The sequence below is a fragment of the Rattus rattus genome, chromosome 11 (assembly GCF_011064425.1).
Source record: "Rattus rattus isolate New Zealand chromosome 11, Rrattus_CSIRO_v1, whole genome shotgun sequence".
In the NCBI taxonomy this organism is placed as follows: Eukaryota; Metazoa; Chordata; class Mammalia; order Rodentia; family Muridae; genus Rattus; species Rattus rattus.
This window is the reverse complement of record NC_046164.1, coordinates 80096251-80118425: the sequence shown is the minus strand read 5'-3', so window position 1 is coordinate 80118425 and position 22175 is coordinate 80096251. Positions and strand designations below refer to the sequence as shown.

Genomic DNA, 22175 nt, shown 5'->3' with positions numbered 1-22175 from the left:
GTTAAATCCATTTTCTATTAGCAAACTTGGGTGAAATTAGGCGTCTATCTGTATGACGCTCTGCCTTGGTTAGTTTTGTAACTACAGCTCAAATCATTAATACCACAAAGAGCGACATACAGAAAGTTCCTTCAATTTAGATTCTGTTCTCAACTATTTCCTATGGAAAACAAGATTTTTTTGAGACAGGGTCTCACTGTGAAACTCCGGCTGTTATAGAATTCACTATGTAAACCAGGGTGGCCTCATACTCATAGAGACCTAGCTGCCTTTACCTCCCAAGTAGTATGGGCATGCACTGAACACCCAACTGGAATACAAGAAATGTTTTCAGATACCTTCCTCCTTCTCTTTCCTATCTGCACCACAACATTTTCTTACCACACCAGAATTGCCCCCTGATCAGGAATACAATTCTCCTTCCTCAGATCAGTTCAAAGGTATCTTCTTGCTCCGTGCTGCAAGAAAGGGGTGGGGGGTGTTGGCTTGGAAGAGGAGTGGGAGTTGTGTGTGTGAGTCAAACTTCTTGTCATAATTAGTTTCCTCTATTATATGTACTTCCTATCCGAGGGTTGTCATAAGAACTGCTAGAGTAGGTACCATGAAATCCCACTGTGGCAAAAGGCAGCCCTTCTTGGTGCCTAGGGACCAATTCCATGCTAAATGCAGATGTTAACTCAACAATAGACGAATAGGAGGAACGAAAATCTCAGAACAATTTCCCAAATGATTGTAATGCTTTGGTTGATGGGATTAATTTAAGTTCAGAGCAGTATGAGCTAATAGGCTTCAGCTTCGATCTTTCTCCACCAACACGACTCATCATAAAAGAAAGCCCGCACTTCACCATTTATTGGATCAGTTTATCCACTTGTCTTCCTAAACTTCAAAGCGTGCGTTCTGCAATTACACAAAACAAGGTTATCATGAAAACAAAGATGTAAATTAAAACTCATTCTCCCTTCCCTTCTCTGAAATGATTTTAGTTCTGCGATCCCCTGAATTCAGCCAAGGCATAGAGAACAGAGTCAATCTCACCCCCTCCTCACTGTGATGGCATTTATCACAAGACCCTCAGCAGAGGCCAAGCAATGGGAATATTCACCTTGGAATTTCAGCATTACAAGCTATAAATCAAATAATCCAATATTCTTCATGCATTCCCCAGCCATGAGTATTCCATGAAAGCACTAGAAAACATATGTATTGACTGACCCCACCATCACCACCAAATGAAATTAAGTTGCACAGGACATGGTAAAAGAAAAATTAACTGTAAAATCTATAGTTATCTTTCGTAAGGCTTGCCCAAACTTATACAAAGTGCTCCAGGATTAGATGCTACACCTGAGAACATGTACATACTTAGAGGAGTTATGGCCAACAGTCTGATATCCACTAACGATATTATTTTATTATTATCATGTGTGTGCATGCACATGCTCACATGGAGGTCAGGGATAACTCAGAGGATTTCGTTCTCTCCTCTCACCAAATGGGTCTGGAGACTTAAACTCAGGTCACCAGACTCAAGGGGAAAGCATCTTTAGCCACTTTATCTCACTGGTTTCTAAAGTGGTGACTTAAAAACGAGGTCTGAAACTGTGTAAAGGGCCAAGGAATATTAAGGAAATGAATATAAAGTGTGTGATCAAGATTGCTTCTAATTCTGAACACTGTCCAGAAGCTAACAGCCCCCATTACTCCTCCTTCACAGTCTAATCCTCTGCTCTTCCTGTCAACGTCTTCCTTAAACACATACATTGTATACTAAGTAAGCAAAACCTTGTGCTTTGTTGTTGACATAATTAATAAGCTATTGTTTGAACCTAAAAACCAGAAGGTCTGAGGTGGGAGTTGTATTCTGTAAAAAAGGGAGGCTAGACCTATGTGAGATCCCATACTGCAAAGAAACCCGCATTGGCAACCTGGCATTGGTCCTCCAACCCTTGAAACACTCACCTAGACATTACAGTGAGCATTTTTGACAATCATGTAAAGTTAACACAAAAATCAAAATATTTGCCTGGATGGGAGAAGAGATATCAATGAGATGTGGGGGAGCTTGGGGGGTTAGAAAATGGGAAGTGATAACTTTATATATAGATTTGTATAGTGTTTGTGTATATTGCATATATTATATATATTATATATGTTTGAGAGTTTCAAAGGTTTCTCTTCTGGTGGAATGACCAGGCACAGAATGAACTAGGATACAACCAAGCACTATAGAGACAACTGCTGACAGTGGAACAGAGGAGGCTATATGGACAGGAAGACAGAAATCTGAGACCCAGACCCATGTACAAATAATGCTGCCTGTACTAGGCTAGAGGAACATAACCGTACAGGAAAGGCACAGCATCAGGTCAGAGTCAGGAGGGAGAGAGGGCAGAGATACAAACACAGAGGGGCATCTGTGATGGTGGTGGACGTCCTCCTCTCACGATCCCTGAACAGTAAGACAGGATGAACCTGATCTACACTAACCAGCCACAATGCATTCAGTTCCACCTGCCTGCCCTGCTGAGTTCACATCCTGCATCAGCAGGGCCAAAGACAATGCAGCCAACCTCCTGTTTGTTTTATCCTTGGTGTACACCATTGCTCATCTCTGTGAACCAATGTACCAACCTGCCAACCAGCCAATCAACTAACAAACCAACCAACCAGAAGCCCCACACCGTTGCTACACTATTGAAGGCTGAACCGTAGGGTGGTGCTATTAGCAGTGATGGACTTGAGGGGGCGGAGCTAGTGAATAGTCATAGGAACATTTGAAGCATAAGCAACCTCACTCTCTTCTTCACTCTCATTTACTTCCCAGCCTGAAATCAGCAGCACTGCCCTTTTCCCTGCTCCTGTGATTATGTGGTGCCTCGCCCTGGCTCAAAAGTTTTATGGGCTGAAGTGTCCCACAGTTTAAGTTGAAATGACGCCTCTTCGCTTCCCCGATAAGTGCTAGCTAGGCCTGACCCTTTATAGCTTCTGAGATCAGACCAGGTTGGATGCATTCAGGGTGGCATAATCGCAGACAGCCCCTCCTCTCTTTATGAGTGGATTTGCCTTGGATATTTCATTACAGTGGCAAGTGTCAGAAGATGGAATGGATTATTTGTGCATTTAATTGCTGTGAAGAAGAAATGAGTGAAAGACACACAGGGCTCGATGGGCAGTAGTTGTCGCTGTGGACACGATGGGAACTACAAGTAACAGCACTGAGAATGTGTAAGAAATTCTATTAATCAATTGTGAACTATTTTTACAAATAGAAAAGAAAAGCGAACAAAACCAATGACGTGGCAAAAAATATAGGGCAGTCTGAATAGTTAATTGGAGTATAAGCGAATATGCTGTCTGATCAAGAATGTGGGAAGTGCTAACCCAATGAAACATATTCTTGGGCATGCACTCACATGGTGATAACGTGGAGGGCACCAAGTTTGGACAAACAGGATTCTTATCTTTTCTGGTTTGAAAAAGGGAACTAGGGCTTTGCGTTATGCACTACAGGATGGAGCTAGGGAGAGTTGGAACTGAGAGAGATTCTTGAAGTTTTGCTTCTGCTTCTATCCCAACTCTTCAGGAGGGAGAGCACAGACACTCAGCAGTTGACTCCAAAGGGCCCTCTCACCATGTTCTCCCCGCTCATAGCTTGCCTACAGGATGAGGGCATTTGGGGTCTCCTTTCATAAGGATGCAGGATCTTCCCCGTAGGTGGCTCGGTAGTCGTTCAGACTGGCAAAGTATAGCTGGCAAAATGCCTTCCATCTGGGTAAACATCCAAGCCCAAGACATTGACCTTGTGGCACCAGTTAAGTTGAAAACCAGAATCTTAGTGGCTGAGAAAATAAAACCGAGTAGAGATGACTGTTGGTAAGAGACCTGCTAAGCCCTGTGTCACGGTAGTCACGAGGGATCTGAGAAAACAGCAAACATATAGGAATGATCATACATGAGGAAAATATATGGATCTTAAAAGCATGACGAGGAACAGAGCAAGTTACAAAGAACAGATATGGCATCTCGTGGCATGTGCGTGTAAGCAGCCATCCGTGCAGGCTCATGTAACAAAAGGCGTGTGCTCACAGGAGTGCGCTCATGGGGAAAATGGGAAACTCAACATGGGAGGCTGACTTACCTATCTTCTCATGGCAGTGAAGGGAGAGCAAAGACTAAGCAAGGACAGTGAGGAGGTTTAGTTTTACTTGTATCCTTTCATCTCATTAGGAGATGGGGATCAGAAACGAATACGGTAAGACATAGCACAGGAGGGAAGCGACCAAGCCAACTCATCACCCCCACTAGCAATCAGCTGCTGGCAGTTTCCGGTGGCGTGCCTCTGGGCTGCATCCCTTGCACTAGGTGAACAGACAGTGAGGAGAATGGTGTGGGCATCCCATACTACTCTGCTCGGCGCTCTCACAGAGTCTTTACCCCAGGGATGAAGGATGCTCTACAAATTGAGCAGGAGCACATCTGTTATGTTAGTACTTGAAAGACTGAATGAAGCAGGATAACTGCAGGTTTCCAAGCTAGCCTGGGCTACGTAGCAAGACCCAATCTCAAAACAAACATGAAAACAAGTTGAATCAAGAATGCTTCCAGATCTCGAGGGTGGAGTGACACTGACACATAGGTCTGTTTGCCCAGCCTCTTCCGGGCCTCGGTGTTACTGTCCCAGGGTGCATGTCACAGGCAGAAGAAACCTGTACCCATGCTCCTGAAACTAGAAAAGTCTATGCACTAACTCGTACATCAGTCTCTTATAGATGCCCAACCAGAAATTCAAAACTGAATGTGGTGATGGGGAGGTCTCTGGCCACAAGGACAAATGGTTTCTACTTTTTCCCAAGCAAGACAAGCAAGGGTCAGGCCAAAAAGTGAAGGGTACCAGGTAGCATTGGTGGGACAGTGGCTGCATCTCCATTGTGACTGCACAGGGGTTTGGTCTGTCTGAGGCTGGCCACATTTCTCATTGAAGCTCTATGCTTTCATATGGACAGGCCAGGAGGGAGAAGGTATCCAGTAAATGATCAAGGTGCAATTGGAGCACTACAGTGCCTGGCACACATGGACAGAAACCACATCGTCTCTTTCACTGGAAGAGCAAGACTGACAACCAGATATTGGGTCCAAGCCCAATTCTGCCCAATTGAGTGTGCAAACTAGAGCGTGTGACTTGTGTATCAGTGCCACATCTGAAGGATGGATTTAAACCATAGCTCACAATAATGCTTAGACACAATGAACATGATTGCTATGAGGTACAGAGCACAGTGAGAGAAAACTAGTTTTGTCTTCCCTCACTATACATATAAACATTTCCTTTAACCAGAGAGACCCAAATCTACAAAGACTCAAGTCTTTTCTGTAAAACAGAGTCATATTTGCATGGAATCCATGCACATCCAGTTGTACAATTAAACTGATGTCCAGACGACTTATTCTACCCACTGTACCAAGTGTCCTATCGATAGTTATTTGACTCTATTAGTTAGTGGATGACAAGAAATTCAGATGCAAGTCTTTTAAGTATTTTTAGTCTACACTAAATTGAACTCACAATGCTAAGCCCATAAATAGGAGTGCTGGGTAAACTCTGAAATTCTGTCCAGCTAGGTTTTCTTCTCAACTGTCTTCTCCCAGACCTCTCAGCTCTGTATTTTCATGCAGGCCCCAACACTTAGTTTTCCAAAGAGCAAAACCACTGGCAACCGCTAATATCTACTAATAAGTACTTATGCTCAGTTTGTGGGCATTACCAGGGACTATTCAGTAAGGAAGTCATCATTTCCAGTGCATCTGGAGCTGAACCTTCAGACATCAGAACTCAAAAGTCTGCAGGGCAAGCTACAGTTCAGAGAAAACAAAAGTATGACTTTCAGAACACATCATAGGGAAGCCTAATCATTTTTAGTGTTGGAAACAAGATCCGTGGGAGGGAGGAAGAGGGACAAGGACAAAGAATCAAAAGCTGAGATTCTAGCTTGAGTCTATCAGAAGTATCCCAGGATTGGGTGGAGGGGTGTCTGAGAACTGAGAACTGACATTCATTAGCCTGGATAGATTCTGAAGACTCCAGATGCTTTGGGGGAAAAGCTGGCCTCCACAACTCAAAAGTACAGGAGTCATTCAAGTGTTCTGACAAGGAACAGGCACCTAAGATATAGAACAGAGAAGGGACCTCTGGTGACCAGAGATCCTAAAAGAGCTGGAACAAGATAGCTGTCAAGAATAGAGGCTCCGACACCACTGGGGGCTGCAAAGAGGTCAACAATTATTCACAACTGTGAAAGCTAGGATGCTACTCCAAAGAAAACACAGGACCTGTAGCACCTCAGACAATTGGCTGGATTCTGTAACAAGAAGCAAGGCAAGAAGGCAGAAAGTTGGCGAGGGTAGGGTGCCCTTTCAATAACTCAATGCTATGGGACTCCTTCCTGTCTAGGGTAAATGAAAGCTGGCCCAATCTTTATTGGGAAAACCACCGAATCACTGAGTAATTACCCACAGTAATGGGATCTCTAAAAAACTCTAAGACCAACAAAAGCCCAATGAAAAATGGTTATAGATAACTATTTTCAAGCATCTTCAGATGTTAAGGGTCCACAAGCTAGAGGGAATGCTACTACATTAAAGCTAATGATCTTCCAGCTCCCATGTGGGAATTTGGTTTGTTGTTCAGTTATCCTGAAGAGCTCAGGCTCCAAGCTAGGTGCTAAGGCAAGAACTGTCTTTTGGTGGACTAACAGCTACTCAAAAAAAAAAAAAAAAAAAAAAAAAAAAAAAAAAAAAAATGCCACAGTTTTGTCACCAGGTGGCGAAAGTGTCCTTTCTAGCGACTCCATCTATCAAAACCGTCCAGTTCACACTCTGAGCATGTGGCATGAAAAGTTACCAAGTGCTCTTCGTGTGCGAATATCTCAGTAACTCCTGACAAGGGAGAACTGTATTATTTAGAGATGGAGCAGAAGGGGAAAGTCATACCTTTTGAATTTGCTTTGACAGAGTGAGGAAAGCACACCCGGGGAGTGGGGAGCTGATCAAATGTTCAACTCAGGTCTTGTCTGTAGATAAACATCGTCCCTGGTATGGAATCAGAATATAGGTACACACACACACACACACACACACACACACACACACACACACACACACTCCATTGACTACAGCCTCGTTTTCATCAGTTTTACTCTACTTCCACACTTTGCCCTATTGGCTTATTAAATTATTCACCCACTTTCCCTCAAATCTGACCAGAGGCAATTGCCCTTGTGAGTCACAGGAAAGCTGGCAGGCACCCCTTCTTTTCTGATGAAGAGTCATCCAGCAGGGCTAGCACAGGCAAGCTCTGCTCTCCCTGGGAGATTCTGTCTCCTTTCCGCAGGAAGAGGGTGTTTCCCTATTAGAGTGAAATGGACCTTCATCCTTCCTTTCCCTCAAATCCAACCGGCAGCCAGCAGCCACAGGGCATTCAGCCTGGCTGCCTGAGCTCTTCAGAGAAGACATTTTTGTCATTCTTTGTCCTCCATGCTCTGTCAGGAATGAATTTGCACACAAAGGGACTTAATTAAGAACTGTCCCCAGAAGCTGTCAGTTTCTGAGAGTCTGGAAGAAAACCCCATGGACCATACTGCAAATTCACAGAGCAGCCTGGGAGAGGAGGTGGGGTGGTCCAGCTTTCTTCTTCAGCACCAACCAATAACATTGTAAGATCTTCTCTGCTTGAGACTTTCAAATCCTTGTCTGAACAGTTCTCTCTGGTTAGGGCAGATCCTACAGAAATCTGCTAGGGCAGGAAAGAGTAGAAAATAGTACTCATATGTCACGTGTATTTGGTAGCAAAGAGCTGAGTAACTTTGAGGAACAGAGTAAAGCAGGACAGCATCTTCTGCTGATGGTTCAGACATAATGCCTGCAGACTGATGGATATATAATCAGAATAGATGCATCAAAAGCAAGTAGGCCACTTCTGACACCCCCCCACACACACACACACTCAGCATTGACAAGAGCACGCCTCTTTGGTTAACCTTACCTCCTCTCTGGCCACTGCAAAGAGCAGGTGAGTTGTTTCAAAGAATATCAAGGCATCACCACAACTCTCTTTCAAACATGGCCAGCAGCTGGGCCCTACAAAACCTAGGGAAGCTCTTGAACCTCTAAGACTCTAAGGTCAAGTGCTTCTGCCATCTATCAGGACCAACATAGGAAGGTTTTGCACTCCAGCATGCCAAAAGCCATAGGGCTGTATATAGGCAATCAGATTCAGAGTCCCCAATGACCCCCCCTTGGGGATCCCAGGTGATATTGAGATTCTTATGTAGTACCAATAATTAATTTACTCATTTACAGATTCCTTATGTGATGTGCATATGAGCAACTATGTAGAGCCAACCTGTATGAAAGAAGCCCTTCCTGAAACTTTCATTAAAAGGTAAACACCTTTTTTTTCTAACAAAACAACCAAAAAAAAAAAAACCAAACAAGAACAAAAACAAATAATAACCCAGAAGATCCAAACTCTTAAGTAATCCTTGGGAGAGTAAAGCAGAGGGTGTAGTATTCGCTGAATACATAAAGGAATAAAACCAAGTATGTTCCAAAGAACGGGCTTTGAGAAGACCTCTGAATTGATGCCATTGCAGGGAACATAAACTCAGTTTAGGGATCATTCAGGTAGAAAAATGACACAGTGAACAAGGTGAACAGAGTTGGGGGTCTGTAGCCAAGTGAAGGCATGTTTAATGCACTGAAACTGGTGTATACATGTCTTACACACACACACACACACACACACACACACACACACACACACACACACAGAGAGAGAGAGAGAGAGAGAGAGAGAGAGAGAGAGAGAGACCCGTTTCTCTCTCTTTTGGCATTCTTAATGTAAGCAGGCAAACAATGCTCATCTTGAACAGATAATCATGACAGTCTCCAAATATATGTCCATTCGCCTTTGAACAGTGCCATGACAGCAGGGCTTGCACTCACAGCTCAAAGGTGGCTCTCTGGAAGCCAGTGTGGACTCCATCAGTCAGGTTGTCATGTTGCAGTCCATCTGAGTGCATCAGCTGTCAATTACTCAGCCTTAGAGCTCAGAGGCGGCTGCACTACTGGCTCCCTTCTGCTGTCCTCTATCTTAGCCCCAAGCAAGCCCCCTTCTGTGCCATCCACACACACGTGAATAAAGAACCAGCCGGGTCTCCAGGTTACCCAGCCTTTTTGTCTGAGGCCTTAACCTCTAAGCAGAGGAGCCTACAGGGCTCCCTTACCCACAGAGAGACCCACTTTTGCAAGCAGACATACAGGAGCCAATATTCCTCTGACCTAACCATTAAAGTGTGCCCCTCTTCCTTCCCTACCACCCAGGGCAAGATGATCTTATTTTCTTGGCTTCCTTGAGAGCCCTGGAGTCCAGAAGCTCTGCCAACAGGAAGATGCCATCTAAGCGGAGACTTGAGAGCACAGTTTATCCCTCAGGCCACTCACCTCTCTTCTTCCGGCCTTGTCAGAGTCCTTTTTGACTTTTACCTCATCCAACACTGACATTTCTACATGCCTGACATAGCTAGGTACCAACGGGTAAATGCAACAGTGCTCAGAGCTTTCTTGATCTACCCAAGAAGGTATGTGTCTCACTGCCCGTCTGCTGACCACACCCAAGGGGACTAAAGACAGCTCTCCTACTGTCTCAGGGAGGAGGGTCTGTCTCGAAAGTGACTGTCAAATCTCTTGTCACACCAAAAGCAATGAATGAGAACAGTCACTTGCTGGAAAGTAATTTGATTGTATGTGACTTGAAGCCCTCTACTAAGACTGAGAGATCTTTGTAAAACTTGAAAGAATAAGAGGACTTTGTGAGAGCTGGACATGTGGAGCATCTGTATGGTTGGAGGCACTATTTATTTCAGAAGTTGCCCAGTGCATGATGGGTACAGAGGACCAAATAAGAAGGAATATCATTCTAAAGTGCTCTGATCTTCATTACAGAAAGCACAATACAAACTGCTCATGGTCAAAGGGAGCCTGGTGGTGCCTGTGATGGGCAGCTTCGACATCAGAGGGGCCTTTGAGTGTGTCCACTTATTTCCTGATCCGGTCTAAAGCTGAGACTGGCCCGCTGGACTTCATTCCTGAGGTCACTCAGAAGGTGGACTTAAAGAGTTTTCCTATTCAAATTTACCAATTCAAGCTCTAGGGCGAGAAAACCAACTCAGTTATAGGTATATCTGCTTCATCTGCCTCTTCTTCCTCCACCCGGGGAGGCAAGCACTGTGCAGTATCCACTTATCTACCACCATGCACCATGGGTACGGGTTGTACAGCTGTTTTGCACACAGTAGGTTTCCAGCTATAGATCTAGGTTCTACTATCTGATGCCTGAAACTCCCTTCACACTCTGAAGTCTGACAAGTCATTAACTGAGACTACAGGCACATGCCATTTTGTCCAGTTTATTATTGCTCCAAAGTAGATTACCAGGCTCCCCCCTGAGTGACAGTGCTGGATGCATTAGCCAGATTAACACTTGCTTTTCTCATCTTTTTCTGTCTTTGTTGCACAGTCATTGATCTCCAGCTCAGCCTTTCCTCTGCAGTGCTGCACACAGGATCTCTGGCTGTTCAGGGACATCTTTCTTATGTCCTTGTTCTCACTAGACTCAGAGTGACAAAAGTAGACAAGTCTTCTTTATCCTTCCTTACATCCTTGCTTATTTTCTGAATCAGAAAATTGGCATGTGTTGTAACCACAAAGTCATGGAACTGTCCCCTGATTTCTCCCAGTCTAGGGAGACCCACTAGACCTTAGCATCTCTCTTGCTGCAGTGGGACATCTCATTCCTTTATTCCATCCACATGTCTGCTCCTCTATACTTACTTGTCAACTCACTAGATTAACCCTTTACTAGCGTCTAATCTTCTATTAGCTACTTTTCTTGTTACTGATAGAAAACATTGAACAAAAGCAACTTAAAGGAGGGTTTGCCTCATGGTGGAGAAGTCAAGGTGTTGGTATATGAAATGGAGGGTCACGTTGCATCCTTAGTCAGGAGTTGGGAAGAGATGGCTTTGCTATTAAATTAGACCTCACCCATTTTTTTTCAACTGGTTATCCATTGTATTGGAAAGTGCAGCCCACAGTCAGGTTTTTCCTCCTACTGGAAACCCCTAACTGACATGCCAGGGAATTGTCCCTCCTAGAGGTTTCCAAACCTAGTCAATTTGAAAAGGACAAGTAACAATCACAAACCTACTTCTGATCTACCCACTAACTACTGGACACAAACGCCTCTTTCGGCATCATTTCATTAATTTAGGTTGCATTTGACCTAACTTACAAACATGGCAAGTAACAAAATACATTTGTACCTCTTACCCAGATGCTTTCTTTCAGCATCCACCTTTGATTCATATTAATTGCACTCATTTCAGGATGTCAAAGAGGTTTAACAGCTTTGCTCTTGCCCGACTCCTGCTAATGAGTCTGATTCTTCTGACTATTTCAGGTTTACTTGGAGATGATCCACATCACTTAGAACGCTCTTTGTGGTGGGTCTAGAGACCTAGGCGGAAGGTACATCACCTTGGTGTGTGCTTGCTCAGGATAGGGACTTTTGGCCTCTTCTCAAGCAATTAACTTGAGGAAAGCAGAAAATCTTGTGTTTTTCATATGTCATTGGAAGAGTGAACTGACTTCACAGCTGTAAGAAGATGTGAGTGCAGAAACTGGAACCATACAAAGAAACCCTAAGACTCTCTCTACTCAATAGCGATAAGGCCCTGTAAGGACAGACCCTAGCTTTATAAAGCAAATAGCGTTCTAATTCCCTCCATAGTTTCCTAGACCCACGAGACTGGGCCCATCAGAGCTAAGAGGCTTCCAGAGGCCCCTATACCAAGGCAGACTTTTCTGTATGGATTATAATTTCTACCTCTAGCGATCAATGTCTTTTACTTTCTTGGCATCTCAGTTTTGCTTTTCAAAAGATATTCCTATGGTTGGACCTTTTATGTCCTCTCTTAACCTATACATTAAAGGCTCAATTCTGAAATGTTACTATTGGGAGGACCTTAGATCAATAGATCTACAGACAGATTCATAGCCTTTGAGAGGATGCTGTTGAAGGATTCAAGGATTCTTGAAGGATTGAGGATCCTTGGCCTGGCCCTCCCTCTCTTTTTGAGCTTGGATCCTGATATGACCAGTTCTCCTCTATCATGTGCTCCTAACGTGATAGGTACAGCCCCTCACCACTGGCCAAAACTGATAAGGTCTATCAATCATTGATTATAATTTTCAAAATTGTGAATCAAAATTCTCTGATTTTAATAGATTTTCTTACTTTAATCAAATATTGACAAGCATGGATAGGTTTTATATCACATCCACGATTTTGTATATTTTGCAAAAGGTAGAATTTTGCGCATCTTTCAAATTGCCACGGAAGCAATGGTTTCCTTGTGTTTAAAGCCTAAGTTCTGTCATTACTGAAAATGAGTGTATCTACACAACATTTTAATTCTTGGTCTTCATGCTTTTCTACTGTCCTAGGGCTTCTGAGAGAACTCACAAGGCCTGACATCATCCTTTCCTGCAGATTCGAAAGCCAGGCCATGTCCTGGCTGCACCCCAATGCCTGACAGAAATAGAATGAGATGAGAGATCCAGCTGGCAGGATATCAGCCTAGGAACACATGAGCAGCAAGGAGGACGTCTAGCTACATGGTCAGAAAAGTACTGGGAAAGGATGGTTACAGAGTAGAGCAGCATGGGTAGAAAGTCTACGGTGTGCGTATTCTGGAGTTAAGCCATATTACCTATTAGCTGATAATTGTTTCATTTGAGCAGCTTTTTCTTTCCCTCAAGACATCTGTCCTGGAGATTCCTATCAATTAAAAATAAGCCATCATCAAGAATTAAGTTTATTACTACTAATTCTGAGCCGTAGCTATGAAGAATGACTTTCTCCTGTCCACTTAGAACTCCCCACCAGATATGTCATACCATAGTGGCCCTGCTTGTCAACTAGAGGGTTCCATTTACTTCTCACACAGTCTCCAAGATCTTGCTGAGTACACAGCATATGTTAATTAAAAATTTTCTAGGAAGTAAATGCCAGGATGGGTCTTATGTCAGAATGTATCAACATGGAGTTTTTTTTTTTTTTTTTTTTTTTTTTTTTTTTTTTTTTGAGCTGGGGACCGAACCCAGGGCCTTGCAAGCACTCTACCACTGAGCTAAATCCCAACCCCAACATGGAGATTTTAATCTAGATAAAAATTCTTAAAGCACAGCTCTACTAACCAGCAGTTGATGATTAGGTATCTTCAGATGGAGGCTCAGGGAGATCTAGACCACACCATAGCCATTTCTCAGATCTTTCCAGAGGAACTCATCTGAGCATCTGCACAAGTATCGAGAGCAGGATTTTCCTTCCATCTGTTCAGAGCTTCATAAATGCAAACTGTTTTCAGTAACCTCATCTTTTTTCAGTTGGTAAGAGATGTTCGAGGTTCCACTAATTGCTCTCTGCCAGCAAACAAGGCAGGCCTGAAAGTGTTCCAGGGTGCAGCATGTGGCAGACCAAGACTCACGCTAGCATGTCCACATGCCAAGAATTCCATGCTTACAGATGAAGAAAGTGGGACTGGACATCAAATAGGGTGAGGATCCTAGAACTCCTTCAGCATGTAAGCAGCCACATGGCATTGAATAAGGTCCTCATGTTCTAAGGGGAAATGTTAGGACGAATGTCTACAGAAACAACAACTGCTAAGTTGAGAAGGAGCCACGTGTGGGAGCAAATGACTTCCTCAGGCTATCCCTCTACAGCTGCTGTGTAAGAGTCATCCCGTTGCCACAGGAACTAGACAGCTGCATATTGACATCAACCTTTCACTTGTTTGATATTGGCACTAGACAAACAAACTCCATAGAGATGAGCTAGCTATTGGGAAACCTCCAGCTGGATTCGACTGTTGGGCCCCAGGTGGGTATGCTCTTTGCTAAGGTCCTGTCTACCCCTAAAGTTCTGTGGCTTGATTGAATCATCGCCCTTTGCTCTTATGGGTTGCCTAGGACTAAATGTTTTTATTTCATTACAATTCCATAGTTCATAATTTAAAAGACACAGGCATTTATTGTATTTTCGGTGTAAAACATCATAAACATATAAAAACACATGTTTAGCTAAATGCATCCGGTTTCTTATTAGGCATAAATGTCATTCAGGTGGTTGAGTCTGTGTAAATGTTTTTGTACAAGTAGTTGGATCTAATTGCCATTCTCACTGCCTCGCACAAAAGAATACTTGCTCAGTCAGGGTAGATGGTAATAGCATTGTTTTGGCTATGCAATATCAGTCAAAAGAATATAAACACCATTAGACTAAAAATATGATTGAGTCTTTTTTACTGGCATTTATCCAAAATTGCAACAGACATCTATTTAGACAGAAGGCTTGGTTCTATGTTTCATATGAAAATGCTCTTCTCCTTGATGAAAGTCTAGAAATGTTTGTGATACAGTTAACGGCAAGCCAGATATCGAATCTTTTACACACACACACACACACACACACACACACACACACACACAGAAAGAGACAGAGAGAGAGAGAGAGAGAGAGAGAGAGAGAGAGAGAGTGCTTGCTTTAAACTCAGTAGCCCCTATAAATTTTCCTGCAGGAATCCCACAGGTTTTTGCTTCTCAACAGTTTTGAGCTCCAACAGACAATTCATTAAGCAATGCCTACTAATAATTCATATTTCCTTTTTCCAAGACATAGTGATTGCCAAATGAGCTCCTCATTGCTCAGCAAACAGTGCTGAATACCTTGAGCTGATACTCTCTAACCAGAAGCAAAGAAACATGAAGCAGTTAGCTACCTAATACAGCCTTACTTCAGTGAGCCCCATGAGTTCCATTGGCTTGAATGAAATACTGAACGTGGTTACAGACTTCCATTTATATCTTCATGAATCCTTCAGAACCAGAATTCCCACAGTGGGAACAACTTGTTGGGTAGATCAAAATAAACTTATTTCTTGTTAATGAATTTCAAATTCAATCTGCTTCTTCACTAAATGCTAATCACCATGGGGGACAGGTTTAAAATTCAACAGAGTAGCAGAGTCACCTTCCATCTGTCTGTGACTTGAGGGTGCAGCCACAGAAACAACATAAAAACTCCAAAGTGGCAATCAGAATGAAACTGACACAATTATATGGACCAGGCTGATGGTCAGTGGGCCTGGAATTATCATCTTTCCCTGGGCCTTCATTAAAAATAGTTCCTTCCTTTGGTCACATAGATATGTCCTTCTTTACCCCACATGTCTTGTTTGTTCCTCAGTCTCATTGCCACAAGGTGAACTCTGGTCATTGACACTGTGCTGCAGAGTGAACTGTATTCTGACATACACTGTCAAGTCAGAACCCCAATATCTAATAATTTGACAGCATTTGGAGGCCTGACCTTTGAGAGGGGAAACTTAAAATGAGGTCATTGGAGTGACAGTTCTGGTTATCCTGGCAAGAGATTTATGTGGAAGGCCACCCATTCAACCCCCACAGCAACAATCGCCACCAAGGAACAAAGAAAAAAAAAAGAATCTCTGAACACAAATACTGAAGAAAGAGCAAATAAAGAGGGAAGACAGCCCTTTGCAAGCCAAGGAAAGCATCCTAGACACAACTAAGCCTACACGGGCCTTGAGCTCACATTTCTAGCCCCTAGGATGATAAGGTAATGCATTTCTATGTGTTGGGATGCACTTTTTTTTTTAAAATTCGGTGCTTTTTATGGAAACCCCAGCCAACTGATATTCCTAGAAAGCACAAAGCAGATAGAAGTTGTTCTGTGTTGGGTGTCTGCTGCTGCCATAAGTTGAAGAATGAGACAATTGTTATACAATAAAGAGGCAAAGGAAAACGTTCTAACCTGACCTCCTATACTGGATATAAATGGAATTACAGCCACCTGGAGGAGTGAGGCTACCATCTTGAGGTCACCATGAGTACCTTTGAAGTATTTTGTTGAACAGTAAAGTCTTCTACTGATAGGTAGCCATAAATAGTATAGCTATAAATAGATTTGATAAGGGCTAAAGTATCCAGAAAGGAGCTAAAAGACAGGGATGAGAGTCTGCAGTGAAAGGGTTTGGAAACATGTGTCCAAGGATAGGAAGCATAGAACCAAGTTGATGCTGATATGTTATAGGAGCTAAATGCTCCACACATCACAGGCAACTGCTGGCAGCTGGCAGCCCCAGAGTTTCACCTGCTTTCCACTTCAAGTTCCCACTAGGCAGGGTCAACAATTTCCTGTCAGGAAGCAGAGCCCAGCTTGGTGCAGGGCTCTGCATGTCCTCAGGAAAGAAAGTCCCCTTCCTCCTATTTCCAGCTCACTTCCTTCTGTGCTAAGGAAAGAAGTTCTGAATATTAGTGTAGGATGCCATACAATAGATTGATGGGCAGATAATCAATCTCTCTCTCTTTCTCTCTCTCCACCCCCACCGCTCTCTTCCCCTGACTGATAAATGCAAGTATGTGAACATTTGCAAAGTAAATATCCATCCACTGCCTTCCAAATCCTCCAAGCTTTGAAGCCGAGTCTGTACTCTACCATATTGATCCTTTGCAGGACCTCTCATCCAAGTGTTGGGTCCTAGTATGATATTGAGAATCAAAAGCCACAGGTACAAATTACTTCTATGGGCCATCCTAAGTGAGGGAAATGACTAAAAATGTACTTGATACCAATAGCAAGGAGCAAGAATCTCTTAGAGTAAAAGCTTTATGTAAACTATATATTATAATAGAAAGCACATAGTCAAAGTTATTAACAGCCATGTGATAAACAAACATGTGACATCCTAACATGTATAAGGACCACATGAAAGTTAAAAATGAAAAGTCAGGCTGGAGATAGCTCAGCCAGTTTGCTTTGCAAGTATGAGGACCAGAGTTTAGAGTCCCAGCACCCACATAAAAGCCAGGTGCTGTGGTATACCTCTGTAACCCTCATGCTTTGGACAGGAGGGGAGGATGAAGCCAGAGGATCTCTAGAGGTGGCCAAATCTAGTCTAGCCAAATCAGTGGGCTTCAGTTTCAAAGACCTTGTCTCAAAAACAAGGAGGAAACTGAGGAAGACAGTATATATTGACCTCTGGCTCTGTGCATGTATGTATACACACACATGCATATACACACAAGAGAGAGAGAGAGAGAGAGAGAGAGAGAGAGAGAGAAAGAGAGAGAGAGAGAGAATGAGAGAGGAAAATATGAAAAGCCATTTAAAGAAAGAAGACAGGTTTTTGTTTTGTTTTTACACCTAGAGTTTGGCAATGAACTATGAAAACAGAAATTTGAGTTCTGTGTTTGTGATTTCAGGTGCAGGGATGGCTCCTCTGGGAAGTGTTACAGCTCTTTATTTTATAGTAAAATAGTTCTTTAGCTCACCTCACAAAGCTGTTCTAAAGTGCTGGGGAACTCTATAAACAGAACAAGCAACAAATGTTATTAATTTAAGAGCAGCTGTCTTCGACATTGTAAGACTCTGATTATCTTGTGAACCCAAACCACTTAAGAGAATTGGTTTGGGAATCCAAAACATCTGGAGAGCTATCTGGCAGCGTCCTCAGTTCACAGGAGTCATACTGAAGACTGTAATCTTGACTCTACATCTCTTGAGTCTGGGCCCTGTAAAATTTTCATCAAAGTTGTCTTTCTCCAAGGTGCTGAAGCCAAAGACTGTGGTATCTTTGAAGCTGTTCCCTGTTCATTAGCCTTGAGGACAGTAGGCTCCTCTTCTTAAAGAGAATGACAACAAAAAGACATCCACATCTATCTGGGCATTGCCTATCTCACTGTAGTCATGCCTCTGACCAGCAGGCAAATGGAAACCCATCTTTCCTACCTAAAACACAAAGCCAGTTACACAGTTTGCAGATTATCTGTAGATCAGTTCCTCCTGGCTGAACACTTCACAATCTCCACACACTGGGATCCACTCCACTTATTAATCTGCCTTTCACACACGGAGTCCAGGAATCCACAAATCTACAAGGGATTCCAAAAGGCATCCTTCCTGTCTTCCAACTTCTGCTTTAGGGTTTGGAACTTCAGGATGCCCTCTGCTGGCAGGGGTAAAAAAAAAAATGTCTTTGGAATGCTCAACCAAAGGCCAGAGCTAGCTTGGGGTGTTTGCAAACACAGAGATGAGTACATTTCTAAGGTTCCTAAGCCAGAGGCAGACAATGCACCTTGAACCATGCATAACACAGGCAAGCAGGGCAGGAACACCATGCAAACCTAAGGTTCCAATAGGGCCTGACCATAGTTCAAATGGGATGTAAGGGTGAAAGCATAAACTATAGAGAAGAATTTCTTATCGGGGTACAGTTTGTTCTGTTGGCTGCCCTGCTTTCAGAACATTTAAAAAAAATATTCTCTGCCTCAGTTTCTTCTCTATAAAACGTAGATAGATAATCTACCTCCTAGCCTGATATACAAACACACTAAATCACTCTACGTGAGAACCTTAGCCTGGAACCCAACGCAGAAGATCAAGAGCAATAAAACACATTATATTCCCCTAAGATTAAAACACCTTTAACCACAAACTGGGCTTCTCGATATTGCTTTCCACCATGTTTTGGCAACTAGTAAACAAAAAAATGTTTTCTTTTGATACTTAGAACAATTATTTGTTAGTCGGAACTCCAGATCTGGGGGGAACGACTTCTGCATATGATTGGTCTTTAATTAGCCATTAACTAAAGACTGTGTCCCAAGTGGCAGGGTAATTTACACCGAGTTTGAAAACAGGTTGAGCACTTCTCTTCTAAATTAGGAGCAATGAATTTGTGTTGAAAGTGTAGCCAATACCCCGGAGCTGTTCTCTTAGTGTCAAGGTTTCAGTCCAAAGTAACGTTTTTAAGGCAAATAACCTGATCAAATCAATAACAGCCCTCTACACTGGTCTAACAAGGACTGCCCCAGCACTAAGAGAGCGCATGCTAAATGGGTATCCAAACTGCCCTCCACCTCAGAGAACCAGGGAGAGCTTTCTCTTCAAAGACACAGGGGGTGGGGAGATACCGTAGAACCAAAGCCATTCTGCCCTCTTCCTGGAAGGTGCCAAGTTGCCAGGCTAGCAAGCTCTTGCCTCTTACCACGAACTCCTCCAAAGTCTGGTATGTCTTGCCCCGGAACTCGCAGTAGTTCTTCCTCTCCTTGCACTGCGGACAGCACTGACTGGTGTCAACGTGGATGCAGCGCGGGTGAAGCCGCGGGCACTCTGGCTGGGCGCAAAGGGGCCCCTCCTCCGTACACAGACATGGGCAGGCTGAGGGACCTGGGGCGAACTTCTCCCCAATCGCATACACGAAGCCACTCTCGTCCACGCAGCCCTTCCCGCGGTAGTCGGGATAGGCGTATTCCTCAGGCAGCTCCGGTGTGGGCACGAGTTCCAGGCTGATTGCTTCCTGGGCGGCGGCCGGGGGCTCCCCCTGTGGGGTATCCCCGCGAGGCCGGACCTGCCAGTCCGCGGCCTTGGCGCTCCCGCTCTGGGCAGCCCAGGCCTGCTTCTGCTTGCTCCACGCCTCCCGGCCCGAGAGCGCGCGGCTGCCCTTGCTCTTCCAGTCCCGGGCACTGCTGCCCTCGTCCCTAGAGGCGCGCCCGAGCTCGCTCACCCTTCCCGGGCTGTCCCGAGACGCGTGCTCGCGCTTTTCCTGGCCGGGTTGCTCTGGAGCTTGGGCCAGCTTCTCCAGCGGGATGCTCGGACTGCACAGAGCCACCATCAGGCAGCAGGTGACCAAGAGGGAACTGGAGAGCGCGCCAACTGCCATCGCAGAGGAGCTAGGCATCCCCTACCACGTCCCGGCGGGCGGGCGGGCGGGGAGCGCGGACGTTGAGCAAGTCGCATTCACAGCCCTGGGGCGCGCCGCTGCCAGCCGGGAGTCGTTGTCCCTGCGGAGAGAACAGCAGTACAACTGAGCTCCGCGGCCCGCGCGCACCTCGGCCCCGCCGTGGCCCCCTCCCGGCCCGGCGCCGCCCGGGCTCCAGCATCCCACTAGATTAACGAGCTGGACGCTGGGGGAGGGGGCAACTTGCCCAGTGTCTGGTATACAAGGGGGTTCTCAGACATCACACATGTACAGGAATAGACCGCAAGCCAAGTCGGAGAAAAACACCGGCCGCGAGGGTCTCCTGCGGTGGGGATTAGTACTGGAGATGATCACCGGCAGGCTGCGGAGCCGGAAAATGCAGCAAGTCGGGCGGGTGAGGGCTGCTAGGCTTGCACTCAAAGCTCAAATCCTGGCACCTAGGCTGGCTCCCCCTAAGTCTTGGCCGCATTTCCCGCAGGTTTCTAAACACAATTCCGCAGTGGAGTTGGAGACCGGCAAACGTGCAAGCAGATTAAAGAGAAACCCTTCCTCTCCAGCCCAAGGGGTTTGTGCATGGAAAGGAAGCTGGGGGAGAAGTGAGAGAGAAAAAAAAGAAAAACACCCCCCGCAAAACCACAAAAGCTCGCTGTTACTCCGAAGACCCCAAGATTCATTTGTAACTTCTTAGATGCTGCTGTCTAGGGAGTACATGCCCCTCTCTGTTCTTTAACCTGGGAGCTATCTGGCCTCTGCCTGGTCGGCTGGGTCCGGGATTCCTGAGGCTTTACTCCTTAGCCGCTACCTCACTTCCAGTAACTGGCTCTTCACTAAGAGACTTGGAGGGTGATGTGAGCGCTGCTACTGGCTAGAGGCTATCTTGTAATAGCATATAACCCGGAGGGGTCTTGGTGATCAATAACTGATGTTCACCCAGGGAGTTCTGAGAAGGTTGGAAGTGCAGGGACATGGGACTAGGGCCAAGACTACCTTACTGAAGGGCGTCTTCCAGCCTTTTATGGATCTCAAAGTTTCTGCCACCCAAAGGAACCTAGAGCCCCCAGACATCACTGGGTACAGACATACCAGTCTCTATTTGCCTTTGTCAAACACCCACCCTCTCCATACACACCAGTGCCTCTGTCCCGTTCTATCTCAGCCAGTCCTCTCTGTTAGGACTCCCATTACGCTGGCCCCTGACTCCTTGCCAACACCAGTGGACCTCAGCCCAGGGCGAATTGCCCATATTTAAAACTTGTGAGTCAGGAAAGGGTCCTCTTCAGCAGATGGGCCATAGAGTAGTTTCCGGAGGCGTCCCCATGCCCGCGGCGTGGACCTCCAACATGCACCCTCACCCCGGCGGCGGAGTGGCACCTACATACATGAGCTCAGGACGCAGGAGGGACGCCGGGCTCTAGCCGGCGCGGCCCTGGGGCTCCAATGTCCATTCTGGTGATGACCGGGGACCAGCGCAGGGCGGACCGCAGAGAACACAGTCCGACCAGCGCGCTCCGCCTGGCGCATGCACCCGGTTAGAGCATTTGACCTAGCCTGTTCATCTGGCTGCTGATGGCTGGTAGCCTCCTCCCGGAGTCCTGTCAGTGCCCGCGCTGCCTTCCACCTCTCATCCCCGGGTCTCGTCCCTAAATCTCCATCACGAAGCGCGCCCTAGGGAGCCGTCAGAGCCCAGTCTCTCTCTCCTTGCCAGCCAGGCAAAGAATTTTTCCAAACCGAGCTGCGGGGACCAGTGGGTATCCGCTGCGCCCTGGAGGAGAGGAACAGCTCGGAGCGCGTCCTGAGGGCCAATGGGATGCAGGCTGGCTGAGAGCCGCACGCCCGCCGCCTGCCTCCTGTCGCAGCTGCCTGGCATAGGGCTCGCACCCCGCTCCTTCCTCCGCTGCCCACGCTCACGAGGCGTCGCCACCCGGGCCGGCGTTGCCCTGCCCTCGGTGGGTAGGAGACCCGAGCTGCATGCGCTGCCCTGGCAGCCACCGCTCAGCCCACCTGTCAGGTGCACTCAGCTTCCATCTAAGACTTGTCACTCACTCTTCTCTGGACCTTTCATCTTGCCTTTTCTTCTTTCTGTTTATTCTTTTCTTTAAAATCCTCTCCCCTAATAGGCCCCCTCTGGCTTTGCTCTCAGTGGACAGATTGCTTTTGCTGCTGTTGGAAGTGTAAACCAAACTGTTGAGTTTGAAATCCTGAGGATGTGTTAGCGGAGACTGTAGGGAGGTTTATTCCATCTTTACATCCAGAAACCCAGAGGAACAGACA

The 22175-nt window shown here is 45.5% G+C and overlaps 1 protein-coding gene across 1 annotated transcript in view; it reads right to left on the bottom strand.

Moving 5' to 3' along the window:
- Vwc2 (von Willebrand factor C domain containing 2) overlaps positions 1–21905 on the bottom strand; it is a 121761-nt gene extending 99856 nt beyond the window's left edge. The window contains exons 1-2 of the mRNA XM_032916379.1: positions 21284–21905; positions 19191–19986 (exon numbers count right to left, since the gene is read on the bottom strand). Of these exons, the coding sequence (XP_032772270.1) occupies positions 19191–19883 (693 nt within the window). The 5' untranslated portion in view covers positions 19884–19986; positions 21284–21905. The remainder of the gene's footprint in view (positions 1–19190; positions 19987–21283) is intronic.
- Positions 21906–22175: the final 270 nt, after the last annotated feature.